Source organism: Brassica rapa, chromosome A03 (assembly GCF_000309985.2).
Source record: "Brassica rapa cultivar Chiifu-401-42 chromosome A03, CAAS_Brap_v3.01, whole genome shotgun sequence".
NCBI lineage: Eukaryota > Viridiplantae > Streptophyta > Magnoliopsida > Brassicales > Brassicaceae > Brassica > Brassica rapa.
In genome coordinates, this window is record NC_024797.2 from 13,704,367 (window position 1) to 13,725,397 (window position 21,031).

Below are 21,031 nucleotides of genomic sequence, written 5' to 3' on the forward strand. Positions count from 1 at the left end.
GTAAAATCTCAAAGCTGATGAACAACACACTCCCATAAAGTTAGTTAATCGTACAAAATTTGGATTGAGTTTCTATTCTTTTCCCCCCATACTCTGTTTAACGAACTAAACATTCAACAATTAAACGATAATACAAAAAAGTTGAAAAAAAGAAGCTGTTCAGTGTATAAAGTAAATCACAGCACAAAGATAAACGGTAAACTAACCGAACAAGGAAAGGAAAAACAACTCTTCATGTGTAGAGCAAAAAAAAACAGACATGAGCAAGTTTCATTTAATCCTCAAAAGTAGAGAGATTTGGCTAAATAGGAGTAAACTGGGGACCCAAAAAAATGTTACTCAACGCTGGGCGGGCCTGGGCCTGGAGCTTCCAAACGGAGACCGGCGTTCTTCACCACTTCGCCAAGCATCACCACCACTTGGACGGTCACCGCCTCTAGACCCAGGGACCCAACGGTCAGGCTTTTGCGACGGTCCTCCTCTGTTGCTTCCCCAGTGGTCATCTGCTGGAGGTGGTCCACGGTTGCCCCAGCGGTCAGAATCTGCAGCTGGTGGTGTCTGTGTTGGTGCTGAGACCTCAGCTGTCTGACGCTTGAACTTAGGAACATATTTACCAGAACCTTGTGCTGGCGCTGCTGCTGGTTGTGCAGCAGCGGCAGCAGGAGCAGCCGTAGGTTCTGCAGGGCGAGTGGGTGGTGCGTCTGTTCCCTTCAACAGCTCTTCTCGCCTCTTCTTCTCTTTCTCCTCCAGCTCTCTTTCTCTCTGCCTCTGCTTCTCGGCAATTTCGTCTAGCTTTGCTTTGTGTTCAGCTTCTTGCTTCTTACGTTTCTCAGCTTCTACATAAGAGTTGAACACAAATAGAATCAGAAACAAGAGAGGCTATGCTATATATTAGATAATCCAGCATCGATGTAAACAGATCTCACCTTCACGCTTACGAGCTTCCTCTTCTTCTTGCAGCTTTCTTATTCTTTCTTCTTCAATTGTCAGATAATACAGCTGCTTCCTCTTGATATCCCTTTCTTGCTTCCTCGCTCGGATCATTTGGCTGATGCGTTCCTCTCTCTCCGTCCTTATTTTGTCAAACTCTGCTTGTCTACGGCTTATCACTTCCCCTTGGAATGTTTCCTGCACACAGAAAAATCTGATTATGAGCAGCTGGGAAACATGTATATGAAGAATGAAGAGATACGACTTGACATTTGAAAACGCGGACCTTAAACTCCAACATTCTGGACAATCTGTTCTTCTCCTTCAAGTCACTCTCATGACGCTCTCTACTGAGTTCAACTTCACGCTGGAAAGGAGAGGGCCGTTTTAGAAACTCATATGTTTTCAACACAGAACGAAGTTGCAAGGCAAGAAAAGCTACTGTAATAGTAATGTTTTACCTGTTGCTCACGTTCATAAAACTCTCTTTCCTCCACCAGTCTTCGCTGATATGCAGCTTCAATCAATGGAGCAGCCTCTTCTCTCTTTGCTCGTTCCAAATAATCCATAGTTTTGGCAAGTTTCTGGAGTTTTTTCTCCATTTCCTGCCTTTCCTTGAGCTGCTCAGTTAAGGCCCTCTCCATCACAGTTTGCTTTGTCACCTTCTCCTACAATTTAGTTTATAAGCCAACAAACATTAGTAACACGCAAACTATAATATACAACATATTGTGTTAATACACTTACTCCATCTAAAAGCGTCTTTTTCTTTCCCTTTTTCATGCGTTTCTCTGTGTCCTCCAGCAACGCCTGAGCTTCCTCAAGTTCCTTCTCCTCTATCTCTCTAAGGATTCTTTGTTTCCTTCTCTCCAGAAGCTCTGCCGCAAGTCTCTTCTGTTCTGCCTCCTCAGTTAGCTTCTGAAGCTTAAGCCGTTTCTGTTCCTCCTCACGTTCCATTTCAAGTTGCTGACGCTCTTGATCCTCTTTCCTCTTTTCAATGATTGATTTCCGAGCAAGCAGTCTCTTGTGCTCCTTCTCAACAGTTTCTGCTAGGTTCGGTACTATGCCACCTATTTTTGATGCTTTACTTGGTACAGGATACAGCATAGCTCTTACTTTGTTCAAAGACTCAGCAAAAACAGCCAGATGATCCTTCAGTCCATCAGACTCAATCCCCTGATTGAAAAAAAGTTGATTATATCTACCAAAAGAGTCAATAGTTAAGAGTTATATCACTAAAGCATCAACAGTGGCTTACCAAATTGCCAAAAATAACAACACCCTTCATGTGATCAACTTTCATGGCAACAAAGTTGTTCTTCACAGCATCAACAGAAATCTTCTCTACCGCTGAGAATTCAAAGAAGGGGACCAACTGAGATAAACTCTCAATTCTTATAGTCTGATAGATCTTAGACACCTGATTAAACGAAAAACAATCAGCATAAACCACAAGACCAATCCAAAATGGTTGAATGGATATTAAACCCAACAAAGTAGAGAACAAAGAGCATTCTTTACCTGTTGAAGTAGCCTCAGAGTAGCAAGCTTCTCCAAAGAAGGAACATACTGGGAGAGTTGCACTTCTGGCAAAGAAGGAGCTGATGAAAGCTTCCCACCAGATTTGGAAATCTTTTCCAGCAACGGCTGAATCTTGGAGCCAAGATCAAGTGGGTGAAACTCATGCTCCAAAACATGGAAAAGATCTTTGACCTCCTGTGATGCACAGCTCAAAACACCTCTTGAAACCTGATTGTACAGAAACATCAAAATCAGATGCATGTATACAATACATGGTCTATGTGATGTGGCTGCTAGAGACTCACCAGCTCTGACAGAAGAGCTGACCTTGAAAGCTGGAAAAGAAATGCATTGAATTAGAAATATATAAAAAAATGGAATATACAAAACAGTAAAGTAATATCAGAGCCAATGTTACCATATCTCTGCCCTCGAACTTAGGTTCAAGATTGAAACCTATGAGGTTGGCCATCCTCAAATTGCGTTCTTTCTCATTTTCAAGCTCCATATGGGATGCACTCTGAGCTCTATCAAACGGCGGAACAGATAGCGCCGCCAAGACAACAGATGATGCTATTAGCTGCAAATCCTTTTGGCTCAAGTTCTTGTTGAAATTTTTCTGCAGACTAAACAGCTTGAGCCATGCATAAGCATGGTAAAGATGGCTAGACGAAATCCAGAAGATCTCGGTCAATTTGGAATAGTAGACCATCAACAAAGATGACTTGGGCGTTTTCTTGACCATGCACATTAATCCATATATATCTTCAACAGAACGGAACGCTTCCTAAAATAAAAAAAAATGGATACATCAACAATGCTTTCTCTAACTTGTTAATAGGAAATGAAGGAGAAGACAGAACAAGTAGAAACAAAACACACCTGCCAAAGTCCAAGCTCAGTAGCAACTTTCAACTGATCAAATCTTGTGTCCAGGTAAAGCTGCAAGCTCTCAGGAGCTGACAAGTCAGGCCTGTCCCTTTGGTCTCTGTACTTGTTCAGATTCGCCAAATGGTTTCTAATGATTTCACAAAGCCTACGGAACTCGGTTGTTCGCTTGTACTGCTTACAGAACTGGAAGGCCTTATGTGCTGTCATCTACAAGAGAATAAGTGTACTTAGATCTTATTCAACTAATATCACAAGAATCTAATAAGCTTAACTAACCGCATAAAGCGCTTCCAACTTTGAGTTGTTACGCAATATCTCAAGCACAGTCCTGTAAGTCTCCCACAGGAACTTAAACCAAGGGGTAACCAACTCACGGTCAGATCTATCTTTCCCCTTCTCTCCACTGACAATACTCAGCTGCAAATCTTCAGGCTTCCTATCAGCTTCAAGGTCATCAACATCAAGTGCCTCCTCCAGAGCATCAGCCTGAGAGCGAGCCTGCTCAGCTTTCTCGGTAGAAAGATGCAGGAAATGCTTGATGACTTCCTCCAACGAGCTCACATTCACTTGCTGGCATACAATACGGTACTGGATCAACCCATCTTTAGCGAACCGACCTCTCTTCAAGTCGACACAAAGGTCCAGGTACTTGAACATGATCTTCTCGAGCGGCTTCTGCCACGCTCTGTACCTCTTGGAGGTGATGAGATCGTGAAGCGCCTGGAGGGCATCTTGTTTCTGTCCAACATTGATCAACTCTACAACACACATTCAGCAAAAAGGTCATTTCATGGGTGGCATGATTGAACTAAAAGGTCAATTCTGTAAACTTACCATCAGCACGCTTCAATGCGTTCTCAGGTTTGGCAAAATGCGCCATGTTTTTCAGACAAGCTCACACGGAAAGGATACTCTCAGCTTTGTTCTGAACAAATCAATAAGCATAAAACTGATTCAAAGAGAGCTTTTTTTTTTTGCCCAAACCTTAAATTCAATCTATTTCAATTAGAAAACACGAAAGATTCGATAAATTGATGTAAAATCTAGACTAGATGAGTTCGATGAGATATGTCGGACAAGAAAGAGTAGAGATCTAATCACTGTCGTTTTCTGAAACAGAACACGAAGCTTGTAACTAACCTGGTCCGCCGTGATGATGAGAGTGTTGTTTGAGAGGAAATGGAAGCAGCGAGACTAGGGTTTCTTGTATTGGATATGATTTTATTTTGCAAATAACACCAGAGTTTTCAATTATTTCTAAATTACCCCCGTTTAACTTTTTAGTGTTTATAAAACCCAATTATCTACGGATGTCCATTTTCAACATAGTTGGTGTCATGCATTTCAACTTTGTCAATTTTTATCATCATGTTATTGAGTTAGATAAATATAATCAGAACCAACAGAAAACACTATATGAGAAATTTGAGGTTTAATCATGTTACAATCACTTTTAAAAACCTAAATACAGTATATATAGTCTAAAACACGAAAATACATATTTGCAAATAATTAAAAACTTTGGGCCAATTTTCAATTTCTTAAAACTTGTTTTTTTTTGGTGATAAAACTTGTTAAAAACTCATTTGGAAGTGCTTTTAGCGATTGGTGTCGACTGACAGTAATGGATGGTACCGATCGACACCATGTCCAAAGCTTAAATCTTGATTTGTTTTTTTCAGCTACGATTTTCTTTATGTTTCAAGATGCTCCAGAATCTTCAATTTTGTCCAAAACATAATTAAACCTCCAATAACTCAAAGGGACTCGAAATACCAAAAAGATTCTAAAACCGGACTTGTTTCATCGTCCATAGCAAGCATAATGTATCAACCAGACATGTCAATAATATTTCAGATGGTTACCATTTACCAATTAGTTCTATTGTTCTCTACATGTGCCTCACCCACCTGTATTTTTCTTCGGGAACCAACCCAATTTGGGCCCTTTCACCTATGGATCCGAGCCAGGCCAATCTAGTAGCAAGTCTGTTCCTTGTTCCTCGTTGAATTCTTGCTATACTGCACTCTGAAGTATACCTCAGCACGTTTACAATCACTCCGTACAATTTTCCCTGTAGTAAAGCAACTCTAGCTAGTTTTCAAACTCTGTGCACAATGAAACAAAAAAATTAATTTAATTTAGTGCTGAGTGCCCATGTGTAATAATCATAAGTCTTGTTAATTTGACTTTAATTTACCTAACTTCTGTTTCATAAAACTGCTAATAATTTTCTAATGTATAAAGTTGACAAACTTCAGTTTCATCAAATTATCTCGAATCTTCTAATCATAAAGTTGACATATTTAGTAGTAACATTATTGGCTGCCTTCGTAAGTTCCAACGTCACTTTAAAGACTTTATCGAAGGGCTGCTGGTCGTGGGGAACTGATAATTGGAGCATGATTACTTTCATCCTTAATAAAATATTTGAATTTATCCAAACGTCTGCCAATATTGACTTGACGACAATTCTAAACATGCAAGCTAATTTGACCCAAAATCAACGCTACTGTAGTGGAAATGTCTTTATTTAGATCAAAGATATGTTTTGATCTTTAACCAAAATCATCAATCTTTTTAAAAATGTTTTTAAACAATCTCTTGTCAATAATCCTCTGTTTTGTGCTAGCCGTTAGCTTCGGCTTTGTGTCTGCGCAAAGATGTGGGAACTCTCTGTTTTTCAGACCAAACAATGCTTACGATACAAACCGTCGTCTCGTTCTCTCAACTCTTGCATCCCAAGTCAGTTCTAAAAACGGCTACTACAACGTCTCGGTTGGTGATGGCCCTGGAAAGATCTATGCCTTAGGCCTCTGCATCCCAGGGACTGCTCCAGAGGTCTGTTCCGATTGTATCCAAACCGCATCCGAAGGTTTACTAGAAAGTTGTCCGAACCAGACCAACTCATGGGACTGGAGAGCCGACAAGACTCTCTGTTTCGTTCGTTACTCCAACATATCATTTTTCAACCGGAGCGATCTAGAGCCGACACAAGCAGAATACGATACTGGAATGTACACGGGTAACGTTACAACTTACACTAGAGTATGGAACTCGTTCATGGAATCTATGATCACCCGAGTCGGTCAGTCTCCATCTCGATACCTAGCTGATGTATCTCCTCGGATAGGTGAGAGACTTGATGATAATGTTTACGCGCTGATGCAGTGTATTCCGGGGATATCTTCTGAGGAATGTGAAGCTTGTCTTCAAGAAAATGTACGTGCGCACCAAAGATGCTGCAATGGGTACATAGGTGGAAGTGTTGGAAAGCCGGTCTGCTATTTCCAGTGGGATGGTTATGCATACCTTGGTGCCTTTGATGCTTTTAATGACACGCATTCCAAACCTGCTCCGCCGCCTCCTACTCCTCCCCCTCCTGCTCCTCCTCCTCCAGATGGAAACAAGATTGCTACAAGAGCTATTGTGGCGATTGTTGTTTCTGCGGTTACATTTGTGGTGCTTCTTGCTTTTGGATTAGTTATTTGGAAGAGATTGCACAAAAAGTTAAAATTTCAAAGTGAGTTAGTTACCTTTTCTAAGTTTATATTTTTTTTTACCTATTTGGATTGTGTAATAGTAACCATCTTATCTATGTTGTGACAGCTGATGATGACATGACTAGTCCACAGTCCCTACAATATGATTTTGCGACAATTGAAGTGGCAACAGATAAATTTTCAAGGAATAACAAGCTTGGCCAAGGCGGATTCGGTGAAGTTTATAAGGTATATATAAGCTATACTTGTATCTATGACTGCTAAATTGTCATCGAAGCTAAGAAATAAGAAGCTATTCATATGCACATTTGTAGGGAATGCTACCAAATGAAACCGAGATTGCGGTGAAGCGGCTATCAAGAAATTCAGGACAAGGCACACAAGAGTTCAAGAACGAGGTTGTGATTGTGGCTAAGCTTCAACACAAGAATCTTGTTAGGCTTCATGGGTTTTGCTTAGAAAGAGATGAACGAATACTTGTCTACGAGTTTGTCCCAAACAAGAGCCTTGATTATTTCCTCTTTGGTAATAACAAATAAACAATATTATATATGTTTAATTTATATTCCTTTTAGTATATTCTCTAAAAGTCTTTCTTTAATGCAGATCCAACAAAGAAGAGCCAGCTAGACTGGAGAAGACGGTACAACATCATCGGAGGGATTACGAGAGGGCTTCTCTATCTTCATCAAGACTCAAGGCTCACTATCATACACCGTGACATCAAAGCAAGTAACATTCTTCTCGATTCTGATATGAATCCTAAAATAGCAGATTTTGGAATGGCAAGGAATTTTAGAGTGGATCAAACCGAAGACACCACAGGAAGAGTTGTTGGAACCTTGTTAGTATTTACTATTCTCTTTACTTAAAAGGAACACAAATACCGATGAACACTTTCTGTTTCTTATTAAACCTTGAACATTGTTTTGTGTAATTTGCAGCGGTTACATGCCTCCAGAGTATGTGACGTGCGGCCATTTCTCTACCAAATCTGATGTCTATAGCTTTGGAGTATTGATTCTGGAGATTGTTTGTGGCAAGAAGAACAGTAGCTTCTATCATATTGATGATGATTCTGGTGGAAATATGGTGACACATGTGAGAAAAAATCAAATCAAAATCTTAATTTATTTTAATTGTGATCATCTCCTAAATATGAGTTGTTTAACCAGGTTTGGAGGCTTTGGAACAATGAAGCACATTTAGATCTCATCGACCCTGCGATTAGGGAAAATTATGAGAAGGATGAAGTCATTAGATCCATCCATATAGGACTATTATGTGTTCAAGAGACTCCTGCACACCGTCCAGAGATGTCTACAATATTTCAAATGCTTACCAATAGCTCCACTGTCCTACCAATGCCTCGAGCACCTGGATGTTTCCTCAGGAGCAGATCCAATTTAGACCCTTTAACCTATGGATCCGAGCCGGGCCATTCTAGATTCAACTCTGTTTCTTATTCTATAGTCACTCCTCGATGAAATTCTTGCTTATTCTCTCCATATATGACAATTGTGTGTATCATTCCCAAAAATTTGTGGGTATCATTTTCCTTACGGCACAAGCAAGTCCAGTTTTCAAATCCTGTTGTAAAGATTTTTTAAGATATAAATTATTTTGTATGTGTTGGATACTGCAACTTTCTCAATTAGCTAGGTACGTACATAGTACATACATTATTGTCAATTTTAATTTATTAAAAAAAAATCTTAGGGATTGAGTTTAGTTGTCATTGCAGTCCTTGACTGTAACATAAGAAAATCCATTTGGAATCCGCAAGTCTATTAAGGTTTAATTTAACCCCACAACTTTACTTGAAACTTTATGCACTATTTCCTTGATCAAATGGTAGCCTTCTTCTAGAAATTGGCATATGCTTCCAAGAGGGTAAATAATTTGTTTTTTCTAAAATTTCCAACGTATATGTGCAATCTTGCAGCTTTAATGACTAGCTATACTTATTCTTCAACTAACAACTGACCTTTTAAAATAACCACTAACGATGAATAAAAAACTAACACTAACGAATAAAAAGAAAACTGACCATTAATGAATGAACGAAAAACTTACCATTGACATTTTCGTTCTCAAACATCTGCTTTCATTAACAAGATTACAACCTCTTCAAGAATTTAACCCCACATACTATGCCAAAATCTACTAACACCTATGAACACTTATAAACACTTATAAGGATCCTACACTACCTAATTGAAGTGATATTGTAATTTTTACCACTGCGAGAACAAATTCATCCAAAGACCCAAGACAAACCGTCTCTTACGTCACCTAATTCAACCAAATTGCTCCAAAAGATTCAAAACGTACCTAGACCTGAAATGACTTTAAAATGGCTCAAAACACATAACAAATACTCTTTAAGGAACTTACACCATGTTCAAAAAGTGGTAAAAACCATGGTATATCGGTGATCCGAAGTTATGCACTTTCATGCATCCTCAAAGCGAATACGTTGTTTCAGAAGTAGCTTCTTAGTCGGAGACTTTGTCATGTATATGCTCTCTTATTTCGACCAAAAAAAAGCTGCAGTATCAATACCTAAAACCTCGATGATGATTTCATCTGGCAAACTCAACAAGATCATTGAATCACTACAAGAAAACTCAAGCTTAACGAGGAATATTAACGAGGAAAAAAAAACCTCGTAAGTTTACGTCAACTTTACGAGGATTTTACGTGAATAACGGTATCATCGTTATTTCCTCGTAAACTAACGACAAAAACCGTTCGTCGTAAAGTCGATGTAATGTGACGTGTCATTTACGAGGAAATAACGATGATATCATGTTTCACGTACGTTCCTCGTAAAGTGGACGTAAACTTCGCGTCTTATTTACGAGGAAACTATTTACGTGGATTTAGCGAGGAAATTTTGAATCCACAAACTTTGTAAGTGACACACGTTTTTTTTTGCACCTAATTAATTTTGAATCCACCAACTTTGTAAGTGACACACAGAGATTATTGAAGTCGAATTTCCAGGGATACTGAAGCTGAAATGCGTCCTCTTGAAATGTGAATGGTTCGACCCCGTCGTCAACAGAGGTGTTCGGTCTAACAAATTCGGTGTAGTTGATGTCAACGGTGGACGACGGTACAACAAATTCGAGCCTTTCATCTTAGCTTCACAAGCAGACCAAGTTAGCTTCCTTCCATACCCTCGGATGAGAGATTCAGGTATAAATTGGTTAGCAGTGATCAAAGTAACACCTCGAAGACGAATCATCAGTGGAGAAGAACCACCATTGCAAGAAGAACAGATAAATGAAGTCGAGGAACCTGAACAAGAAATAGATGACATCCTTCTCATTGATCCGCATAATCACGAGTACGAAGATCTTACCGATGATGCCACAGACGAAGCTGTTGAAGACGAGTTTAATGAAAATGAAGACATTTCTAGTGATGACGAGAATGTCGATGAATCCGATTGATGTATTTTCGATTTTGTGTAGTTTGTTTTATGAATAAGGTAATGTGAGAGTTTGTTTTATGAATAAGGTAATGTGGGAGTTTGTTTTGTGAATAAGAAAATGTGGGAGTTTGTTTTATGAATAAGTAAAAGTGGGAATTGTGGTTTGGAATATATGAATTAGAAGATAAGGAATTGTGGTTTGGAATGAAAATAAAGATAGGGTTTGGAATATATGAAGTAGAAGATAAGGAATATGGGGTTTGGGGTTTGGGGTTTCGGATTTTAGGGATTTAAACGGAATACTCGTTAATTCCTCGTATGTTGACGTCGAACTTACGACGAATTCCTCGTTTATTCCACGTAGGAGATTCGTCGTAAATACCACGTAGGACAAATTCGTCGTAAATACCACGTAGGAGAGATTCGTCGTAAATACCACGTAAAATAAATGATGAACGCGGCCCACTTTAATTCCACGTAGGACGGAATCGTCGTAAAAACCACGTAACCAAAATCGTCGTAAACACCTCGTACTGTAAAAACTAGAAAAAAAAAGAAAAAGAAGAAATATACTCGATTTTGTGTAGTTTGTTTTATGAATAAGGTAATGTGAGAGTTTTTTTTATGAATAAGGTAATGTGGGAGTTTGTTTTGTGAATAAGAAAATGTGGGAGTTTGTTTTATGAATAAGTAAAAGTGGGAATTGTGGTTTGGAATATATGAATTAGAAGATAAGGAATTGTGGTTTGGAATGAAAATAAAGATAGGGTTTGGAATATATGAAGTAGAAGATAAGGAATATGGGGTTTGGGGTTTGGGGTTTCGGATTTTAGGAATTTAAACGGAATACTCGTTAATTCCTCGTATGTTGACGTCGAACTTACGACGAATTCCTCGTTTATTCCACGTAGGAGAGATTCGTCGTAAATACCACGTAGGACAAATTCGTCGTAAATACCACGTAGGACAAATTCCTCGTTTATTCCACGTAAGAGAGATTCGTCGTAAATACCACGTAGGACAAATTCGTCGTAAATACCACGTAACCAAAATCGTCGTAAACACCTCGTACTGTAAAAACTAGAAAAAAAAGAAAAAGAATAAATATACTGGATTTACATGTGGCAAGACTTCCAGCAATTATATTACTTAAGTCTCACCAACATAAATTCCAATATCATCTTCTCTTCCTTTTTTCTCAAATTTTTATAATTTGAATAGGATTGGATTTGAGAGTATGATGTGAGATAGGGTGTGATTTGGGAGTTTGGGTGTGGGTTGAGAAGGAGAGTTACAGGTATATTTATAGGGAAGCTTTCCTCGGTAATTCCACGTAAGCAAAATCGTCGTAACGTCCTCGTACCTAAAAACACGGGCCTTTGTAATTCCTCGTAACTTCCTCGTATAATAAAACACGGGCCTTTGTAATCTCTCGCTGTTTCGTCGTAAAAAAAAACACGGGCCTCTGTAATTCGTCGTAAAATTACGAGGAATTTGCGACGGAATGTAATCTTATATATACACCCCAAGCGCTCACTCTTTCTTTCCTCTCTACTTCCTCTCCACTTCCTCCCTGTTTCGTTGCAATGGTAAGCCTCTCTAATTCCTCTCTAATTTGGTTAGTTTAGGTAGATTAGGTGGTTAGTATAGGGAATTTAGATAAGTTTACGGATCTTATGTTATTTAGTGTTGATTAGGTGGATAATGTTGGAAAATATACTGTTGACGAAAATTTAAAAAACTAAATTTTTTTCTCAGGTTCGAAAAGGTAGACTTACTGCCCATTACATAGAGATGTTCGGTGAGCCGGGTAATCGTTTAGACCCGTCGTCTTCATCAGCTCCCGGTTCTTCGGGACAAGAGACTGTCCCTGAGACTCAGTACACTCAGAGAGTCTTTGGGTCTCCTTCTTCTAGAGGACCATCGGTTCCTCCTCCCCCGATGACCATGCGACAACGAAATCCTATTCCAGGCGAGTCAACATCCGACACACATGCCGAGGCGGATGTAACGGCGAGGAGTGATGAATTCTATCGGGCGATTCACGACCCTTAGTTATTTTTAATTTCGGTTCTTGTATTATGAATTCAAAACTTATTTATATATAAAATATTTTGGTTTTGATTTTTTTAGAATTTTAATTTTATTAATAATTTAAATAATTTAAATTATTTTTTTAATTATAATTTTTTATATTTCTGTAAAATAACGAAACGAAGTAAATTCGTAGCTAATTTTGCGACTTATTTACGTGGAAGCTTAACGAGGTTTTTACGAGGAATTGTTTACAAGGAAATGACGTGGAAAGTTCACGTGGTCTTTACGAGGAAAGCTATCAAGGTATTTACGTTTACTTTACGAGTATTTACTTTCGAGTTATTTACGTGGGTTTTACGAGGAACGTCTTTCGTGGTATTTACGAGGAAATTTAGCGACGTCCTTACGTGGAAGCTTTACGTGGTCTTTACGACGAAATATTCCTCTTCGCTTTTACGACGAAATTATTTCCTCGCTATGTTACGACGAATTAGCGAGGATATATGTGTTACGACAAACGTATAACGACGAAACGGGTTTCCTCGCTAATTTCTCGTAACACTGCTTTTACGACGAAATCACGAGGAAAACTGCCCTCGTAAAACTTGTGTTTTCTTGTAGTGAATACACTTTTTGTTTTATAACCTCAATCTCTGTTGTAACAAATTCAGCTTTCTTCCCTATCAACGGTGCCCGTAGACCTTGTTGATTCAACAACATTTTCATCTTGATTTACCAAAGATTGAAACTGTTCCTACAAATAAATTTTTCGATTTTCATGTTTATCCTATACATCTTCTCACAAGATTACAAAACCCGAAGCTATGATACGAGTTTGTTGTGACGGATATGAGAAGAACATATTAAAAAATTAGACAAACAATAATGAAAGACCTATAGATTTAACGTGTTCACATCTAGGGCTAAGCCTACGGACAAAAAATACTTTATTGATGGAGGTTGAGTATTTTTAGTAATATTTTGTGCTACAGCCTAGGGTATAAACCCTACAGAGTAATATATGAAACATTTAGTGACAAGTTTCCTATTAATTTTCTCAGATTAGCAAAGATTGGTCGATCCATGACATATGGATCGGTTGTCGACCCTTGACTCGAAAATCGACCGGTCCTTGCCACTCGCAGAGTTAAGGCATATTTTAACAACATTTTGTGATCATCAATTCATGCATCATTATCTTCTAAACCATCGGGATATTCATAATTAAATTAAAAACTAAAAAGAAAAATTAACTACTCATAACTAGTACTCCACTTTCGTAAATATGAGGTCTTTTTAAAGATAAAGATAATTTAAAAAAGAGAAAATGACACAAAGAACACTAAATGAAGTTTTCCTCCCCAAACTAGCACTCATGATCAGAATTTACAAAAATAGGTTTCATTAAAGGGGCAATTTACCCTTATGCCCCCTTCTTTAACTAATTTAAAAAACAAATTTGAAATCAATTTGTCGCCGTCCTCGTTTCATCGCTTCTTCTTCTCGTCTCTCCGTCGTCGTCGTCGTCGTCTCTCCGTCGTCGTCTCCCCGTCCTTGTCGTCGTCGTCTCTCCGTCGTCGTCGTCGTCGTCGTCGTCGTCTCTCCGTCGTCGTCTTCGCCTCTCCGTTGATCCGTCGTCGTCGTCTCTCCGTTTATTTTATCGTCGTCGTCGTTTCTCAATTGATCTGTCGTTTCTACGTCTATTCATCTCATTCTCTCTCTCGTGTGTCTGATTTGATTAAGGTTTGAATCATTTCATTTTGTTATACATTATCTAGGTTTTGTTATATATTATTCATTTGTTGATGATTTGAAGTTGATTTTGTAGAACAATGGAAGTTTTGTGCATCTGTAGACAATGGATCTCAAAAGAATCTCTCCAGTGGGAGTTTCTTGTTGATTTGAAGAGGAATGCATCAATCATTTCCATAGAAGAAGATCTACTGTATGAAGATTTGATGAAGATTGTCTCTGAAGATTTTAGTGTTAAAGAGGAAGAAATCAGTTTGAGTTATGGTTTTTCATTGGATATGAAATGTATTATTGAAAGTTTCCCCCCACTCTCGATAGGTAATACTCGTCAGCTCAGAACTTTCATTTCCAAGACTAGAGCATTTGATGGAACCTGTCGTTTGTGTGTTAAGGTTTGTATGATTTTTTCTTAGACTTTTCAGGATATGCTTCATAACCAAGTATTATGCCTTACAGAACTACTTGACTTATGCAGGTTAGTACTGATCCAGTTAGCTGTAACACTCAAGCTTCTGATACATTTGCTTCTACTGTTCCATTGAATGCCAATCCAGCGATTCTTTCTACTGTGCAGAGTGAAAAACAGGTACATTGTCCTTAATTCCCTTTTTCTGTTTGTGTTTGCATGATATGCTTCATAATCAAGTACTATGCCTTACAAAACTACTTGACTTTTGCAGAGTCTTCTATATGAAGGTGTTTCTACAGTTCCTCTGAATGCTCTTCCGGATTTTAGTACTGATTCAGCTAGCTGTAACATTCAAGCTTCTGATACATTTGCTTCTACTGTTCCATTGAATGCCAATCCAGTGATTCTTCCTACTGTGCAGAGTGAAAAACAGGTACATTGTCCCTAATTCCCTTTTTCTGTTTGTGTTTGCATGATATGCTTCATAATCAAGTATTATGCCTTACAGAACTACTTGACTTTTGCAGAGTTTTCTATATGAAGGTGTTTCTACAGTTCCTCTGAATGCTCTTCCGGATTTTAGCCCTGTCCATATTGGACTTTCACCAAACACGAGAGTAGCTGGCGATATTAAGGTGAATAGCTATTTTAAGACAAAGAGAGAGTTGATGTTGAGGATGAAGAAATGGGCTTTAGAGTGGAAGTTTGAGTACAAGACTGTCTCTTCTAACAAGTCAAGAGTGCTTTTGAGTTGTGTTGATGAAAATTGCACGTGGAGGATGCGTGCTATCAAGCTACCTGTTTCAGATTTTTTCGTTGTTAAAAAGTATGTTCATGAGCATACATGCGATACAACACACAGGAAAGCCAACCACAGACAAGCATCTGCAAAGTTGTTGGGTTCTTTGATTTCCAGCAATTATGGAGAAAAAAAGGAAGGTCTCAAACCGAAACAGATCATTGAACAGGTCAGGATGCTGCATGGTGTTCACATCAATTACAAACAAGCTTGGAGAGTGAGAGAAGAAGCTCAGATTTTGGTTAGAGGGACTCCTGAAGACAGCTATTACAATTTGTCTAGGTGGTTGTATAAAATCACAGAAACAAACCCTGGTTCCTTGACTTATCAACATGTTGATGCTGCAGGAAAGTTCAAGTATGCATTTGTGGCTTTTGGTCCATCGATAAGGGGATTTTCATTGATGAGGAGAGTTATTGCAGTAGATGGTACATTTCTGAAGGGAAAATTCAATGGGACTTTATTGGCAGCTTGTGCTCAAGATGGGAATTATCATCTATATCCTCTCGCTTTTGCAGTGGTTGACGCAGAAAACGGCGCCTCTTGGAAATGGTTCTTTAGAGGTTTGAGCCAGAAGATCCCGGACGCTTCGGATCTTGTTTTTGTATCAGACAGGGCTAACTCCATTTCTTCAGCGTTGGAGGATGTATATCCCTTATCTCACCATGGAATTTGCAGGATCCATCTGCTCCGCAACATCACTCCTACATATGCGAAGACTGGGTTGCTACCTCTGGTGGAAAGCGCTGCTGATGCCTATACGTGTCACGAGTTCTGGTTAATCTTCAAGGACATAAAGGATAAATGTCCTGAATTGGCTAAGTATCTGGAAGAGTCTGATTTTAGGAAGTGGGCACGAAGCTATGCGCCTGCGAACAGGTATAATATCATGACTACCAACATTGCAGAGTCTCTCAATTCTATGTTGAAGATGCCTCGTGAGTTGCCCATTATCTCTCTCCTTGAAACTATCAGATTGACGATGACCACTTGGTTTTTTGAGCGACGCGAAGCGGCTGCGAAACATAAGCACCTGGTTACTCCAAAAGTTGTTCAGAAATTGGTATCTAGGTTAGGGGCCGCAATGTTGTTGAATGTGTATCAAGTTGATCGAAGCGAGTTTGAGGTGAAGAATGAAACAATGAAGTTTGTTGTTGACTTGGAGAAGCGGCATTGCACATGTAATGTTTTCGACATTGACAAGATCCCCTGCATCCATGCCATCGCTGCTGCTAAGCATATCAAGAGAGATGAAAACCGTTTTGTTGATGCTTCTCACTTGACAGAAACGTGGGCTAAAGCTTATGCTGAAAGCATACATCCTGGTGGAGAGTTGTCAACGTCCACCTATCCAGAGAATATTGATGAACTGTCTTGCCCACCTCCAGCTACCAAAAAGAAAAGTGGACGCCCTCCTACAAAGAGAAAGAGATCCGTTGGCGAGTTTGGGGTTCCTGGATCTAAATCTCAGTCCCACAAGTGCAGCAGATGTGGCACAGGAGGGCACAACAAGATCACATGCCAGAGGCCTATAGGATGAAGTTCTACATTTTTACATTTTTATCGATTATTATTTGGATGTTTGGCTATTTTGATGGTTACATGATATGCACAAGACCATATACATTTTTTCTTTTGGAACCCTATCCTGAATAAGTATGATTTCTTACAACTTTTGTAATATACAACATTATCTTTTGATCTCATTTCAATTTTTAGTTTAAACTTCTTTGCTAGAAAAAAACACAGTAATATTCAACTATTCTGGAATCCCATCCAACTTTTGTAACATCCAACTTTTGTAATATACAATGTATTATACTATAAATTGTATGGGTAAATTCAATTATGTGGAAGCAACTAACAGATGATTCTCCTCAGCCTAGCGGCTAAACCACGAAACCTATGATACCGAAACATTTGATCGACCCGGGTTCGACTCTCCTACGAGTAATGGGTGATTTTTTTTTTTTTTGTTCAAACATATATCTCAGGAATCACATTTGTCGCAATCGGAAGCCCATCCTGAACTATCAAAGATCTTTCCAATGTATTTATACTATAAATTGTATGGGTAAATTCAATTATGTGGAAGCAACTAACAGATGATTCTCCTCAGCCTAGCGGCTAAACCACGAAACCTATGATACCGAAACATTTGATCGACCCGGGTTCGACTCTCCTACGAGTAATGGGTGATTTTTTTTTTTTGTTCAAACATATATCTCAGGAATCACATTTGTCGCAATCGGAAGCCCATCCTGAACATATCTAAAGATCTTTCCAATGTATTATACTATAAATTGTATGGGTAAATTCAATTATGTGGAAGCAACTAACAGATGATTCTCCTCAGCCTAGCGGCTAAACCACGAAACCTATGATACCGAAACATTTGATCGACCCGGGTTCGACTCTCCTACGAGTAATGGGTGATTTTTTTTTTTTTGTTCAAACATATATCTCAGGAATCACATTTGTCGCAATCGGAAGCCCATCCTGAACTATCAAAGATCTTTCCAATGTATTTATACTATAAATTGTATGGGTAAATTCAATTATGTGGAAGCAACTAACAGATGATTCTCCTCAGCCTAGCGGCTAAACCACGAAACCTATGATACCGAAACATTTGATCGACCCGGGTTCGACTCTCCTACGAGTAATGGGTGATTTTTTTTTTTTTTGTTCAAACATATATCTCAGGAATCACATTTGTCGCAATCGGAAGCCCATCCTGAACTATCAAAGATCTTTCCAATGTTTTATACTATAAATTGTATGGGTAAATTCAATTATGTGGAAGCAACTAACAGATGATTCTCCTCAGCCTAGCGGCTAAACCACGAAACCTATGATACCGAAACATTTGATCGACCCGGGTTCGACTCTCCTACGAGTAATGGGTGATTTTTTTTTTTTTTGTTCAAACATATATCTCAGGAATCACATTGTCGCAATCGAAGCCCATCCTGAACTATCAAGATCTTTCCAATGTATTTTATCTATAAATTGTATGGGTAATTCAATTATGTGGAAGCAACTAACAGATGATTCTCCTCAGCCTAGCGGCTAAACCACGAAACCTATGATACCGAAACATTTGATCGACCCGGGTTCGACTCTCCTACGAGTAATGGGTGATTTTTTTTTTTTTGTTCAACATATATCTCAGGAATCACATTTGTCGCAATCGGAAGCCCATCCTGAACTATCAAAGATCTTTCCAATGTATTTATACTATAAATTGTATGGGTAAATTCAATTATGTGGAAGCAACTAACAGATGATTCTCCTCAGCCTAGCGGCTAAACCACGAAACCTATGATACCGAAACATTTGATCGACCCGGCCGGGTTCGACTCTCCTACGAGTAATGGGTGATTTTTTTTTTTTTTGTTCAAACATATATCTCAGGAATCGAAGAGTCTCTTCCAAACGACATCATGTAACTCAGTCACCGAAGAGTTTCTTTTCGTCAAGATTGGGTGTTATATGATTGGTTATTTCAGTAACTGACTTCAATAATCGAAGAGTTCCACAATAATCAAGAGTTTATTTTAACTGACTTCAATAATCGAAGAGTTCCTTTTTGTTCTATAAATATAAGGGACGATATCAGACCTTTTATTCACTCACTTCATTTCGCTTGATATATCCTTTTGCAATACAAGTTAGTTTTCGATTTTTCTCATTTTCCATTCAATTCATGAACTTTTTTCTATTTCTATTTTATCGTAACATCTTAGTTTCGATTTTGTTGCAGGACAAAGTTTCAATGGAAGGAAGTTCAAAGAAGATGATGAAGCGTCCCATAGAGGAGGTTTACGGATGTGATGCCGCCGAAGGTTTCAAGAAGGGGAAGAAGGAAACTGTGGAACATTACAGGGCTCTTCTTCGTTTGTCCAACGAATACAGGCTATCTGAGAATGATTGGAATCTTGCATCCAGCAAAGCAAATTCAATTGCTGTCCAAATCGAGTTGCTTGAAGATATTATCAAAGCTGATGGAAAATTTGATTTAACTGCTGAGTTGGAGAAACTCAAAGAAGAGCACTCGGAAGCGGAAGGAATGCTTGCTGATGTGAAGGTCAAAGTCCCTGATTGGGATAAACTTGGCGAAAGTTGGCTCCATCATGAGTAATTTCATGTTATCGTCTTCTCTTTTTATGTTTTTAAGGACCACATTATGTTTGATTTTCAGTTTTTATTTTAAATGAATAAGCACTTTTGTTTCTCTTGTGTTGTTTCTTCAATTAACAACCTAAATAAAAAACTTGTTCAATGTTTTTCACTATTTTGTAATGGTTTGGCCTAGTGTTCTTATAACTTGGTTATCTGATTTGCTTATTTGTTTTGGAAAGCCATCCTGAATACATAAAATGATATCCAGATTATATAAATCTATCGTCTGTGAATAAATGAGTTCACATTTACTCTGTTATCGAATAACCAACGTAGCCTAGTGGCAAGCCCTTCTACTCTTAGTGTACCCTTATCACACAATAAGTCGTGTTCGATCCCCGTTGTGTATACTCACATTTTTTTTTGTTTTTAATTAAATATTCAAACGTTATTTTCGTTTTATTGTAGCTTTTGGCAAGTATAAGACCCTTGGTACAACGGCTGCACACTTGGATTAATCTATCGAGAGTTCACGAGTTCAATCAACATCAGATCACATTCTTTTTCATTTTTTTTTTGTAAACTTTAAAGGAATTTGTTTTTGGAAAGCTATCCTGAATACTTAAAATGTTATCCAGATCATATAAATCTATCGTCTGTGAATAATAAGTTCACATTTACTCTGATATCGAATATCCACCATAGCCTAGTGGCAAGCCCTTCTACTCTTAGTGTACCCTTATCACACAATAAGCCGTGTTCGATCCCGTTGTGTATATTTTCACTTTTTTTTTTTTAATTAAATATTCAAAAGTTACAAGTTATTATCGTTTTATTATATCTTTTGGCAAGTATAACACCCTTGGCACAGCGGCTGCACACTTTGATTCATCTTTCGAGAGTTCACGAGTTCAATCAACATCGGATCACTTTCTTTTTCATTTTTTTTTGTAAACTTTAAAGAATATGCTAGGCTTTGGTGCATTTTGCTTTCTCACTCTTTTTCTGGAAACCCATCCTAAAAGTACCATAAGCATTTGACAATTCATCAATACATCCTAAAAATTTTTCAATAACAATCTAAATGAAAAAAACGTTAGGGATAATTCATTACAAACTTAAACTTAAACGTTAGGGATAATTAATATCAAAGTAGAAAAACAGTGTAGAAAACAGAACAAATATGACATTTTCACTTCCTTTGACCTTCCTGGAAATCTTTATCCATAAACTGGTCGAAGATCTCACAACATAGCTTGCTTCGTAAGTCCATCGCAGTTTCATCATTTATATTAGCCATGCTCTTCAATCCCAGTGACCTGCATTCCAGCATCTTCACAACAAAAATACACAGTTGTATGGAAATTTTGTTTTTGGAAAGCCCTTCTGCAAACTTAACTTCAAATGGACTGATATCTTCGAAATTAACCTCTTCACCAAAAGAAGTTCCATCTTTATGGCACTAATCAACATGTCATAAATACCACAAAATTATACAATAAATCAATCACCACAGACAACAAATGAATATGTAAAAATGCATCACAATCAAAAGCAGCAAGTGACAAACTTTTATTTCTAAATTAGCTAATATTTTTACCTGCCAGTTCTTGGATTTTATT

At 38.2% G+C, this 21,031-nt stretch overlaps 3 protein-coding genes across 3 annotated transcripts; 2 read left to right on the forward strand and 1 right to left on the reverse strand.

Moving 5' to 3' along the window:
* Positions 1-64: 64 nt before the first annotated feature.
* On the reverse strand, positions 65-4,596 carry LOC103858603 (eukaryotic translation initiation factor 3 subunit A). The gene is made up of 13 exons (XM_018657766.2): positions 4,483-4,596; positions 4,177-4,266; positions 3,619-4,100; positions 3,334-3,549; positions 2,870-3,238; positions 2,757-2,786; positions 2,452-2,679; positions 2,189-2,350; positions 1,678-2,106; positions 1,392-1,598; positions 1,217-1,297; positions 927-1,128; positions 65-836 (listed from the first exon to the last, which is right to left on the reverse strand). The coding sequence occupies exons 2-13, from the start codon at positions 4,220-4,222 to the stop codon at positions 340-342; spliced, it is 2,949 nt and encodes a 982-aa protein (XP_018513282.2). The 5' UTR covers positions 4,223-4,266; positions 4,483-4,596; the 3' UTR covers positions 65-339.
* A 238-nt stretch (positions 4,597-4,834) lies between these two features.
* Positions 4,835-8,484, forward strand: LOC103858604 (putative cysteine-rich receptor-like protein kinase 31). The gene is made up of 6 exons (XM_009135992.3): positions 4,835-6,865; positions 6,952-7,073; positions 7,160-7,370; positions 7,452-7,689; positions 7,790-7,946; positions 8,021-8,484. The coding sequence occupies exons 1-6, from the start codon at positions 5,929-5,931 to the stop codon at positions 8,330-8,332; spliced, it is 1,977 nt and encodes a 658-aa protein (XP_009134240.1). The 5' UTR covers positions 4,835-5,928; the 3' UTR covers positions 8,333-8,484.
* Positions 8,485-13,714: 5,230 nt separating this feature from the next.
* On the forward strand, positions 13,715-16,990 carry LOC117132366. Its single transcript, XM_033286138.1, has 4 exons — positions 13,715-14,468; positions 14,552-14,662; positions 14,757-14,918; positions 15,013-16,990. Exons 1-4 carry the CDS (start codon positions 14,157-14,159, stop codon positions 16,822-16,824), a joined length of 2,397 nt encoding a protein of 798 aa, XP_033142029.1. The 5' UTR covers positions 13,715-14,156; the 3' UTR covers positions 16,825-16,990.
* Positions 16,991-21,031: the final 4,041 nt, after the last annotated feature.